The sequence below is a fragment of the Panthera onca genome, chromosome A1 (assembly GCF_046562875.1).
Source record: "Panthera onca isolate mPanOnc1 chromosome A1, mPanOnc1 haplotype 2, whole genome shotgun sequence".
Lineage (NCBI taxonomy): Eukaryota > Metazoa > Chordata > Mammalia > Carnivora > Felidae > Panthera > Panthera onca.
The window spans coordinates 62,297,857-62,314,769 of NC_138339.1; the positions used below are offsets into that span (position 1 = coordinate 62,297,857).

Here is a 16,913-nt window from a genome sequence, read left to right on the forward strand (position 1 = left end):
TGGGTCTTAGACACACAGCTTTACCATGACCCCTTAGAGGAAGGAGAGTGTGTGCAGGTGTGTGGGTGCAGGTGTTTTGTGCAAGCTGGGTCATGTTTGCCCTGGCACTTCTTAAACAGTATAAAGGGAATGGCGAATGTACCAGTTCCAACTGAGTCCTGAGGGCAATGGGGTAAGAACCGCCCCCCCCCCCCCCCCCCCCCCTCCAGAGAGTCAGCCAGGTTTGGTTCCTGACCATGGTCCAATCCCATCCCATCAGGGTCAGGTGCCCCTGCATGCCTGCTCCAGGAATCCCATGCCCTTATCACTTGTATTCTTACGAACAACCACAATTAGTTTGGAAGATTTGGGAGAAAATGCTCCTAAGAGGGGGAGGGGGCTGAAGCACATGATTTTCTTTTTTTTTTTAAAAGGAAACAGAGACTAACACACAAAGGACCATTATCCTTAAGCAAGGTCCAGAAGGTAATTGCATTCTTTGAAATCTTTCATCCAAGGGAGGGTGAATATCAAATGTAAATTTCCCCTTTTGATGTTTTCTGTTCAGGGACTCTGTTGGTTCTCTTCTTCTCTCCCTAGGAAGGTGGGTGGTGGTGTCATTTTGTTTAATGATTCACCTGAGGCCAAGGAGGCTGGGGGTAGGTTTGGCCTTGCCTGTGCCCTTGGGAAGGTGATAACGCATCAGACAATGCCCTCCCTCTCCCCAGAGCAGATGGCTTGGGCAGTCCCCACAGCCCAAGCACGGCTGCCCCTCCCCTCCACCCCACACTCTTGCCCATGGGTAGGCAACACCAGCGAGAGGTTCAAGACACCTCAGATGTGCTAAATTTTCCACCCTTAGGCACAGAGCTGAGGATATGTGGGAGATACCCAGTGAACACAAGGATGTTTTCCCTTAATTTCTGGACATTGTGATTCAAAGAATCAAGATGAACTAGGAGGCTGACAGAGAAGTCCCCCCTCTCGGCCAAACAGCTCACAGGCTTCTCTGTTCTTTGATTCCCCAAACTCAAGCCCAAAATGCCAGGGCACAAAGCTATGTAATTCTTCTTTAGCCAAATAAAATTCGTAGACACTGCATCTTCACAATGAAGCTTGAAACCAGTCAAGCACTTTTTTATTAAAAAAAAAAAAAAAAAAAAAAAAAGTCTAATGGTATATAGTCTATACATGCTACAGCTAAGTGTTCACCACCCTCCCCCCCCTCACATTACATATCCTCGTGTATTTGTGTGTGTGTGTGTTAAAAGGAAACAAAAACCACCACCAGAATTCGTCAGTTTGCCAAGAGGGTATGAGGAGTGCTGTGACATTCAGGGATCTCCAGTGTCACTCCGTGAGCAGATAGGAGGCGGTGGGACAAGGTGGTCAGAGCTCCCCCGTTCCTGGAGGGATGTGAGAGATGGCCTAGTTGTTGGTGGCGCTCGGAAGCAGGAAATGTGGGGATCGCTAAGGTGACCATAGTTTATCGTCTCCCCTGGACGAGTGAAAGGGGCACTATTAACAGCTACATGGGCACAAAGGCATAGACAGGCACGCACTGGGATAAAATACGGACACCTCAGCTGTGTTAGAATTGCTTATTGCTGTAACAAGCCTGGTGGGGGCACCTCCTTTTGTACGTTTATAGAAGACCTGGAAGTGAAGGCTACTGGCTGTAGCACTGGGTTTGGCCTCTTCAAGGATAACAGCAGTTGAGTCACTGAGAGGCCTAATTTGGAGGAGGGATGCAGACAGGAAGGAAGAGGGAAATGCTGAAGCGTGATGAGGGTGTGGATAACTTGGCAGGGTAGCACCAGAAACCAGACATTACCCTACGAAGCTGGACGTTCAAGTCTGTGGGAAAGGGTCCTCAGCAGGTGGTCCATGAGCAGGTGAAGACCACGGAGCCTTCTGGGTTTTCGCTCTGCAGTGCTGGGACTGGCCCGTCTGGGACCCCGGCTGTGGTCCGTCTCAATGTCAGAACCTCAGCCAAGTGAGGAGCAATTCCTCCGGGCGAACAGAGGGCATCCTACACCCTCAGGCCTCAGTGTGAGCCAATTTCCCACTCCTCCAGGCCACAGAGTTTGACATTAGTTAATCTTTGGTCTATGGTGTGGTGTGGCTGGTTTGCAGCAGAAGCCTGGACAACTAAGGGGGAGGGATAGGACTGCAGTGCAGGGCTCAGGCTGTCCCATACCCACTGACGCAGTCCAAAGAGAAGGGCGAGACCTCCCAGGGAGCAGCCTGACCCAACACTTAAGAGACTTGGGCACAATGAAAGGATGGCAGCCAAGCCCCGAATGTTCCTGTTCCTGATGATGTCGAATTACCAGCTACTTGAAGGCAGGAGTGACTTCTTGATCCCACACAGTGCTTTGTACTTGATACAGGCTGTAACAATACTACACAGTGCGTCCCTCAGCCTAAGGACCATCCAGATCCTGGGGAGATATGGCGCCTGCCCTTTCACGTGGCAAGTTTGTTTTCCTACGTTTCGCCTGGTAGGGGGATCCTCGGTGGGCTCAGAAATGTCTTAAGGCCAAGAACTTTGCCTAAGAGATTGGTTACATGGGAAGGCCTTGTGGTGGAGGCTTAAGATGATTGATTAATGGGAGCTCATGTGGGCTCCAGCAATTTTCAGCGGGGTAGGGCGTTAACAGTGGTCCAAGCGAGCGCCCAGCTCCCCCGTCTCAGCCTGGGACAGTGACATAAACCCACCAAATGGCAGAGATTTTTTGCAAAGGCCTAGTCTGCCAAGTGGTGATCCTACAACTCAGATTTTCCAGAGAGTTGGTGGCACTGTAAGCTGTGGTTTGGTCGTAGGACGTAGGCTGAAACAGTCATCACGAGGAACGAAGCAGGGGTGAGAAGAGAAAACAAAACCCACCTCCGCCTGCCTTTGGCCTGTGGCCTACTGCTACGTGTGATCACGAGGTGAGGGGAGGAGAAACCGAAATTATGAGCGGGGGTGACCTGCTTCACGCACATTTCATTGCCATTGGCAGAGGAAAAGTCCCGGGACCTGGGGAGAGGGCACCCGTTGACGCAAGTCTCAACTCGGTCACAACTTGAATGAAACTGGGCACGTGGCTTCACCCTGTGAACCTCAACTTTCTCTCCACCGCTCAGGGCTGATCCTATGCCCTCACAGGGCTGTCGTGAGAGTTAAGTTAAAGGAAGGAGTTTAAGCACCAGTGACCTGTCCTGAGCGTGGCATGGGAGTTTTAACTGTGGTCTTGGGCATTTTTCTGTGGGCATCACCTCAGGGGAGTTTTGCATAGGCTTCACCAATTGCTCGCAGAATGGTGGCCACCAGGCTGAATGCTGTAAACCTAAGTTCCCGAGCAAGGACAGCTAGGGAGAGCCACAGGGCCATCAAGACCCCCTACTTCCAGTTGCCTGAGGAAGGGCCCACCACTGTGGCAAACGGAGCCGGCCCGGGAGAGGAGTCCTCAGGCCCTAGACGTGTCCTGAGCAAAGAACGGTGAACAGAGAGCAATGTGGTTTCAGTACCTTCAGTTCACGTCAGAATACTACTAATAACAAAAAAGCAAATTCTTTCATTTGCAGGAACACTTCTGCCCACAGGGAGGTGGAACCAGTCTGTTCCCACCCAGCAGACCTTCGGGAGGAGGGAGCGGAGCCAAAGATAACCCCTTCAGTGGAATCAGCAAACAAAAGCCAGAGCTCTCAGAGCCGGGCTTGGAGCCACACGTATCCTGGTGTACCCAGTGCCTAGCACGTGGTAGGCACTCACAAAATACTTGGAAAGGTCAACGGAAGCAGAAGTGAATCAGCAAAAAAGAGACCGAGTTCTGTCTTTGGAAATGTAGTCGAATCCTGCATAACAGCTTCATAAAAGCTGTTTAAGCCAAAGTGGGTCAAAAACTCTGAAAACCATGCTACGGGCTCTCTCCCTTCCAAATGAGGGGATGTCAAAGATGTGGGTGGCCCTCTCCCGGCTCCCCCTCTCCCTGACTGCTGTCCTTCCCCACGGTTCTGGGCAGAGGGCCAGGGGGCAAGCGGGCACCGCCAGAAGCACCTCGGGGCCCTGCCCGGGGTCCACGGACTGACTGAAGGAAGGAATAAAGATGCTACTGTGACTCAGGACACTCCTTCTCCCGTAGAAGCATCCAGAGCCCACGTGGCAGTGCGGGCAGCGGAGTGCAGAAGAGGGCTGTTTGCACAGAAGTCTTTGGCACTGCAGGGGGCCAGTGGGCGTCCCTGGGAAAGCTGGCCCTGTGGTCCACAAAGCATCACAGCAGACGATCACTGAATTGGAGATTGCAGCTGGATCCTCTTCTGCAGGGTAGGGTGGGGCGAAGAGGGGTTCTGCCCTCTCACCCCGCAGGCAGCCTGGTCCACAGGCAAGCACTCTGGGCTTGGAGCCAGAAACCTCGGGGCCCGATTCTGATTCTGCAATGCAGCTGTGCCTCCGTGAAGCATATCTGTCCAAATGGGTGGAAGTGAGATGACAGAGAGGGAGAATGCATGCAAAAAAAAAAAAAAAAAGAAAAGAAAAGAAAGAAAGAAAGAAAGAAAAAAAGAAAGAAAGAAAAATTGCTCTGTGAATGCCAGAGAGGAGCAGGAAGCAGCAGCAGAGAGGGCCGGGAGGCATCTGCCTGTGGAGATGCAGCTGCTGGCCCCTGAGCCACCAGGGCCCCTCAAGGCTGGCACGTGAGACCATCTGAGCTCCCTTGGCTCCACGAGCTTTATCCCCCAGAGCAGGCAGCAGCACAGGAGGAGGAAACAGGGCCCTGTGGCAGCCGCCAGAGCCCTGGGCATCCCCACGTTGCCGAGAAGTAGCTGTCCACAGTGTAGGGCAGCCTTCGGTGCAAGCTGTGATGGGTTGGAGGCGTGGTGGGTGTGGGAGCAGCTACTGGTGCCCACACCACGAGGAAGCCCTTGGCCACCTGCTCCTGACACTGTCAGCTTCTTCCTTTCCCCTGCCTGGTTAGCCTCTTACTGGGGGAAGGGCACCGGCATCGAAGTCACACTAGCTCGATTCAAGTTCTCGTTCTTCTTCTGCCCAGCTCGTGTGCCCCTGGGCACACTGAGTCTGAGGTTCTTCGTCCGTAAAACAGGTATACTACAAGAGAGGGTTGATGTGAGGATTGAAACATGAATGTAAAGTGCCAAGTACAGAATCTGGCACCTACTAGCTACTCACAAGGGGCATGGATTGGGATTAGCTCCTTTCAAACCGACTTTGAGATTCTGGCTCTATGGAGACAAAGTGAAATGCCCCATGGTGGGGTGGGGATTCCTATTTAAAAAGCCCTGCTGTGGGAAAGTGAAGCGTGCTGGGGCTGGGACCATGCCCTCAGGATCAGTCAGGGTCCCAAGACAGAAGATGGGAGGCAGAATGGCTCAGCAGACCTTCAGGTCCACTCCTGGGACAGCTGCATCTGGTCAAACCTGAGAGGCTCCCGGGCCCCGAGCCTCGAGGAGGACATCTCCTTGGGATTGGCAATGGAGCCAACTTCCAGGGGATGGAGTTCTTTCTGGTACCAGGCATTTTGGAAACTGAGTAAATAAAGTCACTGGGATTTTAGAAACACGGAGAAGTTGGGGGCCAGCCATCACGGACTGGGTGGGGTGCCAGCAATGAGAGACCCTTTCTGCAGTTTCCAGATCATGGGTTCTGGTCTTGGAGGCATCGGAGAGTCACGGTCCCGCTGCTAGGTGGCCTACACAGGGTGGCAATGCCACCGGCCTTAAGGCAGGGATGCTGGCTTGGAGAGGAAGCAGGGGGTGTGGCCTCTGACCCTCTGAGCCTCCAGGGAATGCTGTGATGGGAGGGAAGAAACCACAGTACTCCAGAGCCTTCCTTCCTTTGAAGCTGCATGAAGGTTGATAAATTAAGAGGCATATTAAATATGTGGGTAAAGCCAGCAGGGATGCACGGGACCGCCACACAGGGAAGGAGGTGGCTACGGCTTCTTTCTGAGATAGTTGGAAGGAATCCACCCTTCCCAGGAAGGGGCCCCGCTCAGGACCTGGCAGAACCACCAGCCACTGCTGTTCTTTTCCCGGACCTCGAACACCGTCCCCTCCTGGAAGCTGCTGGTATCTTCGTCTCCTTCAAAGTTGGCCACAGCCACATATAAAGAGTCCTTCGGGCCATCTGCATTGGGGAAGGGGGTTGCGGCTTTCTCCCTGTTTTCTCCGATCTTGCCCGCCATCCGTGGTCCCGGACCACCTTTGCCTCTCATGTCGTCTTGGCCACCTGAGGAATTGGAAAGGAAAGGTTTGGCTTTAGGAGGGACCAGCAGGGCCCGGCCTGGGGCAGGAGGTGTCTTGCCTTCGTTGGCTTCCCGTTGTGGTCCTCTGACCTCTGGGAGGGGCCTGGAGGATGAGGTGGTTTTCTTGGGGGGCGGTGGTCTGCGGGGCAGGACCACGGGTCTCTGCGGGGAAGCCTCCTGCAGCGGGGCGGGCACACTCTTAGGCACAGGATCTGCGGTCTTGGCTGGCCTCGGAGGGGCTCTGCAGGACATCTCCTTTGGGCTGAGCCCATCCTGTTTGGCCGTCCTGTCCTGGGTGCGGCCAGGCCCGTCGCCTGGGAGGAAGCCCCGGCTGAAGGCTGCATCTTGGCCCCCAGCAGCCTGGTGGCCGCTCTCTCCGTCTAGTAGGGGTTTCTCTTGGGACTTGGCAGGCCTCAGCTTGCTCCTGAGGTTGCAGATGTCTACTTGGTCTTCGCCCTGAGGTGGCTCTGTCCTGGGGGAAGGAGTTGGTTTGGGCCTAACCTGAGGTTTGGACTTCAAGAAGGGATTCTGGGGAACAACTTCCGGCTTCTCCTCTGGTGGCTCAGCTTTGGGTCTGGAGATGGGTCGGAGGTTGGGCTTCTTCACTTCCTTGGCCAAGACCTTGTGGCCACACTCCAGCCCCATCTCGTTTTTCAGCTGGAACAACTTGCTTTTGTCAGGTTTGGGCTCTGGTCTCCTGCTGTCTCGGGACGGGGGGGTGTGCTTGGCTGGAATCATGGGCAAAATCATGCCCGGAGGCTTGGGTGAGGAGCCCCGGAGCTGTTCCATCCTCTGCCGCCCCCTCTCCTGCAGCTCCCCTTCCGACTTGACGATGGATTCTTTCCGGGGAGGGAGGCTGGGCTTCTCTTCCAGGTCGGGGCTTGAGATCTCTTCGTAGCCTGCGCACGAGGACATGTCGGAAGACGCCTTCCTCAGGACCTCCTTGCCGCCCTTCCAGTCTTTGGACCACGGCATCCCGGAGTCCGTGGTACCATGTGGCGCGTCGGGCAGGGGCCGGGAGGGGCCGACGGCTTCACTGCCCGTGTTGTTCTCCGCTGCTGCTGCATCCCCCAGACGGAGCTGGGTCACCTCGTTGGGCAAGGGAGCCAGGAAGTTGGGTCTTGAGGCATTGCTTGTCTTCTTATACTTGTCAATGAAGGTGGCTGGGGCCCACCCTTCCTTATCTTCGATCTGAATGTACCACCAGCCACTCAAGTTCTTCTCAATCACCTGGAGGGGAGGACACAGGAGAGCACTTAGTAGGGATAGTCTGAGGGCCAGTGGACCAGAACAGTCTGGGAGAACCCACATGTGACTGGATTCTGGAAGCAAGGACTTTTCACTCAGCAGATCCCCAGACAACGGCTGTAGTGGACCATCTATGGAGACCTTACTGTGGGTCAGAAACATCTTACATGGGGGTAGATTCTGGTCTAATCTTGGATATCCCCCAAAGCAGTCCTGGAGACATGGACTTGGGTATAAGTAATTAATCTGAGAGGTGATTTCAGGAAGTGCAAGTGAGAAAGTGGGAAAAGAGAGCCAATTAGGAGTATGTTATTGTTTCGGGCCACGGGGGCTTAATCTGCCAGGACCCTTTGAGATCATGCAGAACTCATCCCAACTTGGGGGGTGGGGACATTTATCTCCTGATTCCTAGTCCCTGCCCCCCTCACCCCCCTGGGGTATTAATCCCCTGGCCTCTCTGGGTGCTGCCCTAATGGGGGTGTAGGAGATGGGAGGCTGTCATATTCAGGGACCTGTGTGCGGCTGCAGGAGGGTTGGGCTGCAGGACCGGCAGTGTCTGCTCCAATTCCACACTCAGCTCATCTTTAGACAGAGGGGAACCTCTGCTGATGAAGGTAAAAGAAACTTTTATCTCCTCTCCTTCTCCCTCTGGGACAGACACCCATGGGTGGAATCACCCATGGTATTTAAGATCTTATGTTTCCTGTCTCCTTTTTGTTCAGTATCATATGGCTGAATTGACTGTAAGGCGTGTATGTTGCATGTTATGGGCTGAAGTATGCTCTCTCCAAATTCATAGGTTGAAGCCCCAGCTCCCATGTCTTAGAATGTGACTGCATGTGGAGGTAGAACCTTCTAAGAGGTAATTAAGTTAAAATGAGGTCATATGGCTGGGCCTTGATCTAACATGAGTGGTGTGCTTATAAGAGGAGATTAGGACACAGAGAACACACAGACTGAGGGACGACCACGTGTGAACACAGTTAAGAAAACAGCGGTCTCTAAGCCAAGGCGAGAGGCCTAGCGAGAGACCAAATCTGCTAACCCTTTGATCTTGGACTTTCAGCCTCCAAAACTGTGAGGAAATAAACCTCTGTTGTTTAAACCACCCAGCCTGTGACATTTTGTGGCAGCAGACTGAGCAAACCAATACTCTGCAGTTCCCTGGCAGGCCCCCTCCACAGGAGACCCGATTAATGCTTGCAACCGCTGTGTGAGATGGGGATTATCATCCCATTTTACAGATGCAGAACTGAGCCTCGGGACAACTGAGGGACTTTCAGAGGGTCTTGCGGAAAGTTAATGGAGGAGGCGGGAGCCAAAGGCAGGTGTGTGGGTTTCAGAGCTGGAGCCTTTATCACTACACGACCATGGCCGCCGGGAAAGGGGACCTGCCTGGGGAGGAGCTGTATTCGAGGTGAGAAAGTGCTGGGGGCAGAGAGGGCCACGGGTGCAGTCCTGCCGCTGCACTCCTCCGCCCAGCCTAGCGCAGGAGGCAGAGGCTGGGCTCTGAGGCCCTAGGTGTGGGTTCCAGTTCTGGCTCCACCTTTTATCGCCTGCATGGCCCCGCACAAGCCGCATGCTTGAGATTCCACAGCGTGAGATGGAGGACGGTGGTGAGAACAAGAACACCCCTTACAGGATTTTCAGGAGCACTGCATAAGCGAATGCACACAGTGGCCCTCGGTCAATGCCGAAAGGTAAATGTTTCCTATTATTAAATTACAGTGGAGATCACTGACAAGGCAGGATGCGTGTGACAAGTGTATATTTAACAAGCCCCGCTGGTCTCCCAGAAAGGGTACTGATACAGGCAAGCCCTTTGCGTGAGGGTGACCAGCATCTCCCTGACACCCAGTGGCTCTGGTAATAATTAAAGGTGACTCTGGGCATACAAGTCACTGTCAGCACACCCATGAGTTCAACCACTCCAAGTGTGTACATGAGAAAATGAAAACAGGACGATAATCGCGGTGAAATACATCAATGAGGATTTGCTAAGCTTACGCTCTATGCAAAGTCCTACGGCAGAAGCACTCAACATGTGTGTTCTTGATCACAACTTACGGGAGTTTTCATTTACCAGAGGGAGGCCGAGAGCTATCATGAATAAAAGCCAATGCCAAATCACAAGAATGAAGGGGAAGGAAAAAAGCCTGGGCTTTAACGCCAGAGACGCCTGGGTTCAAATCCCAGCTCCGCTTACTAGCAATACAACCTTGGGCAGTGGACCTAACCTCTCTTTGTCTCAGGTGCATCTGTAGAATAGGCTGAAGATATCGACCCGTTGGGACTTCTGTGAAGACTGTTATCAAGGGCGTAAGGTCCCCGGCACAGAGAGGTGCCTCTATCATCATCATCAGCAGCAGCAGCAGCAGCAGCAGCCGCACATGTTTTGAACATACACAGACCAGGCAGGCAAGTAAGGTGATCCTGGGCATCGTGTTGGAACACTGTGGCTCCATTAACGAAATCTAAAGGCTAAGAGGAGATTGAAATGAGCCAGGAAGCAAAGTGGGGAAGAAAGTAGAGGATACAGAACTGCTCATGAGAATACTTGGGTAAGCCAAAAGCTTTAGTGCCTTCCCACCGGAGGCCCCCAGGCCACCACTGGCAGAGCCGTACGCTGACATCATGGAACAACGAGCAGTTAAGTTTCAAGGTTGGGTTATGTCTGTGTTTTCTGGAAAAGAATGTCGGGTATGTGAGCTTTTAAAATGGATCAGCTTCAGCAAAGAGAGACAGGATAAAGGCCAGAAATAAAAAAGGGGACTGGTTCTAGTTGAAGTGGGGGGTGGAGACTGGCGGGAGGCACCCCAACACCCCCAGGAAACTCCAGGGATCCATGAGCTCCTGGCTGCACACAGAGTCAGGCCTCAGCTTTGGCGCATGGTCCACGACATCCTGAGCTGCGCTTGGCTGATTTCAGAACATTCTGAGCCAGGTAGTGGTGGTGCCTGTCAGCAAATATTGTTTGCCGACATGCTTGAACAACGGGGTGTGTGTGTGTGTGTGTGTGTGTGTGTGTGTGTGTGTACAAAACGCTGGAAACTTATTGTCTTGAAGGAGAAGGTGGTTTTATCGTATTTTTCAGCACTCCAAGGAAAAGAAAACCAAACCTTTATACTATGCAAGTTGGATTTCTGGTTTCGAGAGGAGGGTGAATAGCAGCTTCCCCTCGATGCGAAAAAGCCAGGGAAATAAATAAATACAAAGCCAAGCTCAGAAGGAGGAAGGGGAGAAGTTAGCGGACCAGGAATTGTGAGGACTCACAGATGGACAGAGGCAGCAGAGGGAGGCTGTGGCCCAGGGCTGCTGCAGGGGTACCTGCCACCAAAGGTGGAGCAGGGCTGAGGTCTGCCAGACTTCAAGGTGGCGGAGCCTGGGAACAGGGTTCCCAGGAGCAAGCAACAGGGGATTAACTGAGATACCAGAGCAGAAGCGGCCAGGCTGGTTGATTCCTCACACCCCTTCTTGCCATTCTTTTAGGGCAGGCAGAGTAAAGAAGGTGATTGCTCATAAGTGGAAACAGGGAATGTGAGAGCTTGGGTCAGAGAGACCCCACACTATTCAGTGGCTGGCTTGGAAGTCCCCAACCTAGCGCTGGAACTGGTGGGAGCTGACCAGCACTTTGTGTACAAGCCCCTGCTGGACCGTCTGACTGCTGCCTCTTCTTGCACAGCCCAAGGCAAGTACTAACACCATGAGAAGAACGGAAATAAACCAACAGCACTGCAAAGGATATATGGCTGAGAAAAGAGATAATGGACTATAACAGTAGGACCTTAAATTCAACATATTTAATATTCTCAGAGTGTGATGGAAGGGCACCAAATTTGCGAAAGAACAGGCTCTGCTGAAACAAGAACAGGCGCCCGGGAAAAAGAATCATTACTGCACTCTCAGAAATGAAAATAATTGTGGAAATAAAATCAGCAACAGACTGAACTGTTAAACAGCAAATGAATGAACCAGAAGATGAGGCACAATGCTGGTGCACCTGGGTGGCTCAGTTGGTTGGGCAACTGACTTTGGCTCAGGTCATGATCTCACGGTTGATGAGTTCGAGCCCCACATCGGGCTCTGTGCTGACAGCTCAGAGCTTGGAGCCTGCTTCAGATTCTATGTCTCCTTCTCTCTCTGCCCCACCCCCCGCTTGCACTCTGTCTCTCTCTGTCTCTCAAAAATAAATAAACGTTAAAAAAAAAAAAAAAAAAAAAGATGAGGCTCAATGCTCCAAGAAGGCAGCACCAAGGGACAAAGATAGAAACGTGAAGAAAAAGTCAGGAGACGTGGAGAACAGGGGCAGAAGGTCACAAAGCTGTTTAATAACTGTTCCAGGAGGAAAGAATAAAGACGGTGAATGGAGGCACTGTTTAAAAAAGTAAAAGTGGGGAACTCTCTAGGAAGATCTCGAGGCCTAGATCAAAAAGGTCACCACAATGCTAAGCAGGTAAAAATAAAGAAAGTCACACCTAGACGCACTTTCGTGAAATCCAAGCATTTTAAAGATAATGAGCTCCTGCGAGAATCAGAGAAATGACAGATTATGAACGAGAGAATAAGAATTAGGGAGGTAGTAGCTCATGACCAGCAGCACTAGATGTGAGAAGGGAACAGAGTGATCTATGCAAAGTGCCAAGGGAAGGGAACTTTCAACTTGGATTACAAAACCCAGTCACTGAAGAAGAAGAGAACAACACTCATTTCTCATCATGTCAAGAAAGCATGTACAGAAGTGAGGGGCTTGCTCTCAGCTGAAGACTGAGACATAGGGCCCAGATAAGCCATACAGGGTAGGGAAGGGAAACCAATGTGAATCAGGGGAGGCTTCCTAGAGGATTTAAAGAATGAATTTGATTTTGAGATGCCAAGTTCAGTTCAAAAAATGGCCTTCAGTGCCTTTTGTTTGTTTGTTTACTTATTTATTTTGAGAGAGAGTGAGAGAGAGAGCACAAGGTGGGGCGAAGTAGAGAAAAAGAGGGAGAGAGAGAAAATTCTAAGCAGGCTCCACATGGTCAGCACAGAGCCTGATGCGGGGCTCGAACTCATCAACCTGGAGATCATGACCTGAGCTGAAGTCAGACGTTTAACCAACTGAGCCACCCAGGCCGAGTGCCTTCTATGAGAAGGCAGGTGGAGTGCTAGGAGCTGGGTTAAAGCAAGGTCAGTCCTGGCAGAGAGAGTAAGAGAGCTGGAGAAGGGCCAGCTTGACCAGTGGGGTTCGCAGAAAAGCTGTGGAAACAGGCTTTGGTCGGAGACACGGCCTGGGGTGTGAAAAGATGCTCGGAAGAAGGCACATGTTTCATGTCGAATCGGATGTATATGTTTTACAGCAGCAAAATGGGGAACTGGGCATAGAATGATCTTTTAGCACAAATCAAGATGCCTTGAGTTCTCTGTAGATATGAAGTTGGAAAGGCCAGAAAGGCCAAAAAAAAAAAAAAAAAAAAAAAAAAAAGGCAAGAGGAACAGCTATGAAGTCTTCTTAGAACTTTGTGGGTGTTTCTGCTTTCCCCTTAGTCTGTCTACCTAGATTGGGATTTGCATTTTATAAAATTAGCTGGAGAGACTTTAGCTCTCTGCAGATAGCCCTCCCTCAATGGGCTGAAAGACATTTGGTTGAGGATGACTTTCTGGAGATGCCTGGGTAGAATCGGTGGTGGAGAGGCCCAGGACGCAGCACCTTTGGGGAGCCACCTTCTGCTGAGCTGCCTGGGCAGCTGCCCCAGGGCATGAGGGGAAAGAGAGAGAGAGGCAGGAAGTGTCAGAGTGGGAGGGAACCAGCAGGTGCTTTGCAGATCTCTTAGAGAGTGATGAAAGACCCTCAGGGCAACCACACTTGTGCACTGGCTCAACAGTCATCCATCCACTGCTTATGTCCTGCAATCAGCCAAACGTTCACTTCTAAAGCACCCACTATGGACCAGCCCCAATGCCAGGGCTGTGGGTAAGAATGAAGAAGATACTCCCCGGCCTTCTGAGTGTTAGGCAGGAGGCTAGTGGGGAGACAGATTTTCACTGAATCGATATTCCTTGCAAACCTACCATGTGCCAAGCACTGTGCTAGCTGTAAGGACACAGGAGTGAAAAACAGATAAGGTGCCCGCCCTCCCGATGTTCCCAAATGTCCATCAGATGGCTAACAATAGGAGGTTAACAGTCCTGGCTCAAATCTGGAGACAGACATGGGTTCAAATCCTGCCTCTGCCACCTTTCAGCTGTGTGACTTTGGACAGCACCTTTTTTCCTGAGCCAAAGCTTCCTCATCTGAAAAATGGGGATTGTTAATGGTCCTGCCTCACCAGAGTAAATGATTAAGAGAGAGACTGTGTGAAGTGCTGAGCTCAGTGCCTGGCAGCTGATTGCTATAGCATTACTTCCAGGCTCTCCGGGAGATACGGGAAACAGCCTCAAGCTCTGACTACACGAGGAAAGGAGAAAGAAATGGAAGGAGAGAGAGGATTTATGTTGGCCTTGGTGCAGGAACAGAGCAGACAAGCAAAGGAGCGGGATGAAAAGGAGAGAGAGAAGCAAGAAGGGAAGTAGGTGGTGATAAAAACAGAATACAAGGCAGTCACAAAAGATCACATAGTGTATGGTTCCACTTATATGAAATGTTCATGTAGGCACAGCAACAGAAACAGAAAGCAGATTAGTGGCTGCCTAGGGCTGGGGGCAGGGGGGCTGAGAACAGTTGAGGGGAAACAGGGAGTGGCGGCTAATGTATACAGCCTTTCTGTTTTGGGTGTTGAGAACGTTCTAACACTGAATGTGGTTGCACAATTCTGTGAATATACTAAAAAACACTGGATTGTATACTTTAAGTCAGTGATGTGTATGGTGTGAATTATATATCAGTAAAGCTGCCACAAAGAAAGGAGAGAAGGGAGGAAGGGAGGAAGGGAGAGAGGGAGGGAGAGAGGAAGGAAGAGAGGGAAGAGGGGAGGAAGGAAAAGAGGAAGGGAGGGAGGGAGGGAGGGTGAGGAGAGAAATGAGAGAAGCAGGAGGTGGTGCCGTGGTTCAAGAATCACAAGTAGGCAAAGGGACACCAGGTCCACTCACCTCGACCTTCAGACCCGCCTGGAAGCTGATGCCATCAGGGATGGTTGTCTGGAACTCAGCAATAGTGTAATACTCTTCCTCCACTTGGGGTGGAACGGGAGGCTTGGGCAGGTTAAGACCTCGAGGCTGGCACAATCAAACACAGTGCTAAATCCAGGGTAAGTCCATTGTCATTGGCTGAAGGGGGGAGGTGCTAAGGGTCGGGGGCACACGATCACCCTCGAGGGGAGCTGGTGGACCCATTTGGATTCTAAGGGACAAAACACAGAGGACCATCTGTGCAGATCGTCTCCTAGATGGTTCACTGGACCATCAGCTTCAGAGTGAGGAGGAGAAACATGGGACATTTACCTACAATCATGAAAATCTGGGGCAGGACAACAGTCTCTGAATTCAAGAGGCAGTGAGGGTTGTGGAAAGAACACGGGCTTGCAGGTCAGACCCATCTGGGTTGGAAATACTGCTTATGCGTGCTGTGCACCTTTGGACAAATCACTTCCCCTTCTGGAGCCTCAGTTTCATCTCCTGTAGAATGGGGATCTACCTGGTGGGATCACTGTAAGCATTCAATAGGTCCACGTAATGAAGCACCCAGCACACTGCAGGGTGCCCAACTGGTGCTCAATAAATGGTAGAAGGCTCAATTTTCAAAGTATTGGTTAGAAAAGGTACCTAAAGAATTAAAAACAGAGTCTGAAAGGAAAATACCAGAATGGCACCACAAACAATACTTATGCCTCATCCCAGCTTTGGTTTCGAGTTACCTTCTCTGAGAAGACTGATCTACAATAAAGCAAAGTGGGCTCAGGAAGCAGAGGGCACATCCTGAGAGCTAACCGTGGCAGAGCCATAGGTAACTTGCATCACTCCCAGGGGACCCTAGCCTTTCCCCCTCTGACCAGACCAACACTCGTCTGGTCTGCGACACTTGTCCAGGCAGCTGTGTGGAGAGGCAAGAGAACATCTCTGGAAAGGGCAAGGTGGGAGTGAGGGGCCAGATTCGGATTAGGGCCTGGCTTCCCGGCAGCAAAGGTCCACTTACTATGGTCATATCTCGGCGAGGAGGGGGTCTCTGCCTCATCTTGGGCGATCCTACAAAGAGACGAGAGCTTACTGCACACACATGCAGAATTCTGCAGATGGAATTCTTCAGGGGGACACCAGGCAGGCATTCGTGAGCCGCTGTGACCCTTCTTGTGGGAAGAAACAGCCTGACTGGGAAGGGGCCGCTCAGACTTGGCTCGGGACTATGAGGACTGCCCGTGTGCCGGAACGGCGTGAGGCTCTCCAGACAGGCCCACGATGTAGGCTTCGGTGGAACACAGGCGTGGTAATGCCTGCCTGCCACCCAGGGGCAGTGGCAGAGATGAAAGGAAAGGGTGCAAACGAGGCCGGGGGCACCTGGTGGGCGTGTAATGTTAAACCACACGTAAACAGAACAAACAATTGTGGGCTGACGACATCAGGGGTTTCTACTCTGGAACTGGGCTGCCCTTGCTCTGAGTCTCAGGCTCAGGAGGATGACTGCGTAATGGTCCAGGCTCCTGGCTCAAGGCGGAACATGTGTCATCCCCTGAGCTGGCTCAGCACAGGTCCACACGGAGGGCAAGTCTGGCAGCTGGGATGTACTAATCTCTTAAATCCCCATCTCCCCTGTCTTCTGTTAGAATTAGTTAGCGATGGAGTTTTAGCCAGCCACTAAGCTGCCTATGTAGACTGCACTTCCCAGACTCCCTTGCAGCTAGGTATTGCCATGTGACTAAGTTCTGGCCAGTGGGACGTGACAGAGTGGAGAGCATATAGCTTCTGAGTCAAGTCCTCCACTTCCCCCTGCCTTCTTCACTGGCTGGACTAGTGGGGCACCACCCTGGACCAGCAAGATGAGGGCAACACAAGATAGCGTCTAATAAGACCTTTGACTGCACAGAGCTGCCCCAGCAGCCCTGGACGCAGAGCTGGACAGCTTTGTGAGAAAGAAATGAATATCTAAATGATCTGAGCCCCTGTTACTGGGGGTGGGGGGGTGTGAGGCAGGGGTAGGGAGAGTTTGCTTGAGCATCGGAACCCATCTCCTAACAAAGACATGGGGGTTCAGATTCTTATTTGCTCAGCGTTAATGGGAATCCTGTGCTCTTGGCCATGATAGATTAGAATCACAAAAGCCAGGGGCTGGCCAGAACCCCCGCCATGGCATGCCAGTGTTTTTTTTTTTGTTTTTTGTTTTTTTTCCTGAGACATCAGCTGAGCAGAGAATGGAGAAATTCTTGAGTTTCAAGAATTCACTGACTTTTACAAGTTTGCTGAGCTGCTGTAAACAGTTGGAGAAGATTAGCTGGGCCAGGGGACTTTCCCAGCAGACGGCTTCCTCCTGCC

At 51.8% G+C, this 16,913-nt stretch overlaps 1 protein-coding gene across 2 annotated transcripts in view; it reads right to left on the reverse strand.

Moving 5' to 3' along the window:
• Positions 1 to 1,111: 1,111 nt before the first annotated feature.
• Positions 1,112 to 16,913, reverse strand: part of SH3PXD2B (SH3 and PX domains 2B) — a 105,265-nt gene continuing 89,463 nt past the window's right edge. For both annotated transcript variants that reach the window (XM_081796372.1, XM_078446863.2), the window contains 3 exons: positions 15,583 to 15,632; positions 14,541 to 14,666; positions 1,112 to 7,457 (listed from right to left, as the gene is read on the reverse strand). In XM_081796372.1, coding sequence (XP_081652498.1) covers positions 5,916 to 7,457; positions 14,541 to 14,666; positions 15,583 to 15,632 — 1,718 coding nt within the window. In that variant the 3' untranslated portion in view covers positions 1,112 to 5,915. The remainder of the gene's footprint in view (positions 7,458 to 14,540; positions 14,667 to 15,582; positions 15,633 to 16,913) is intronic.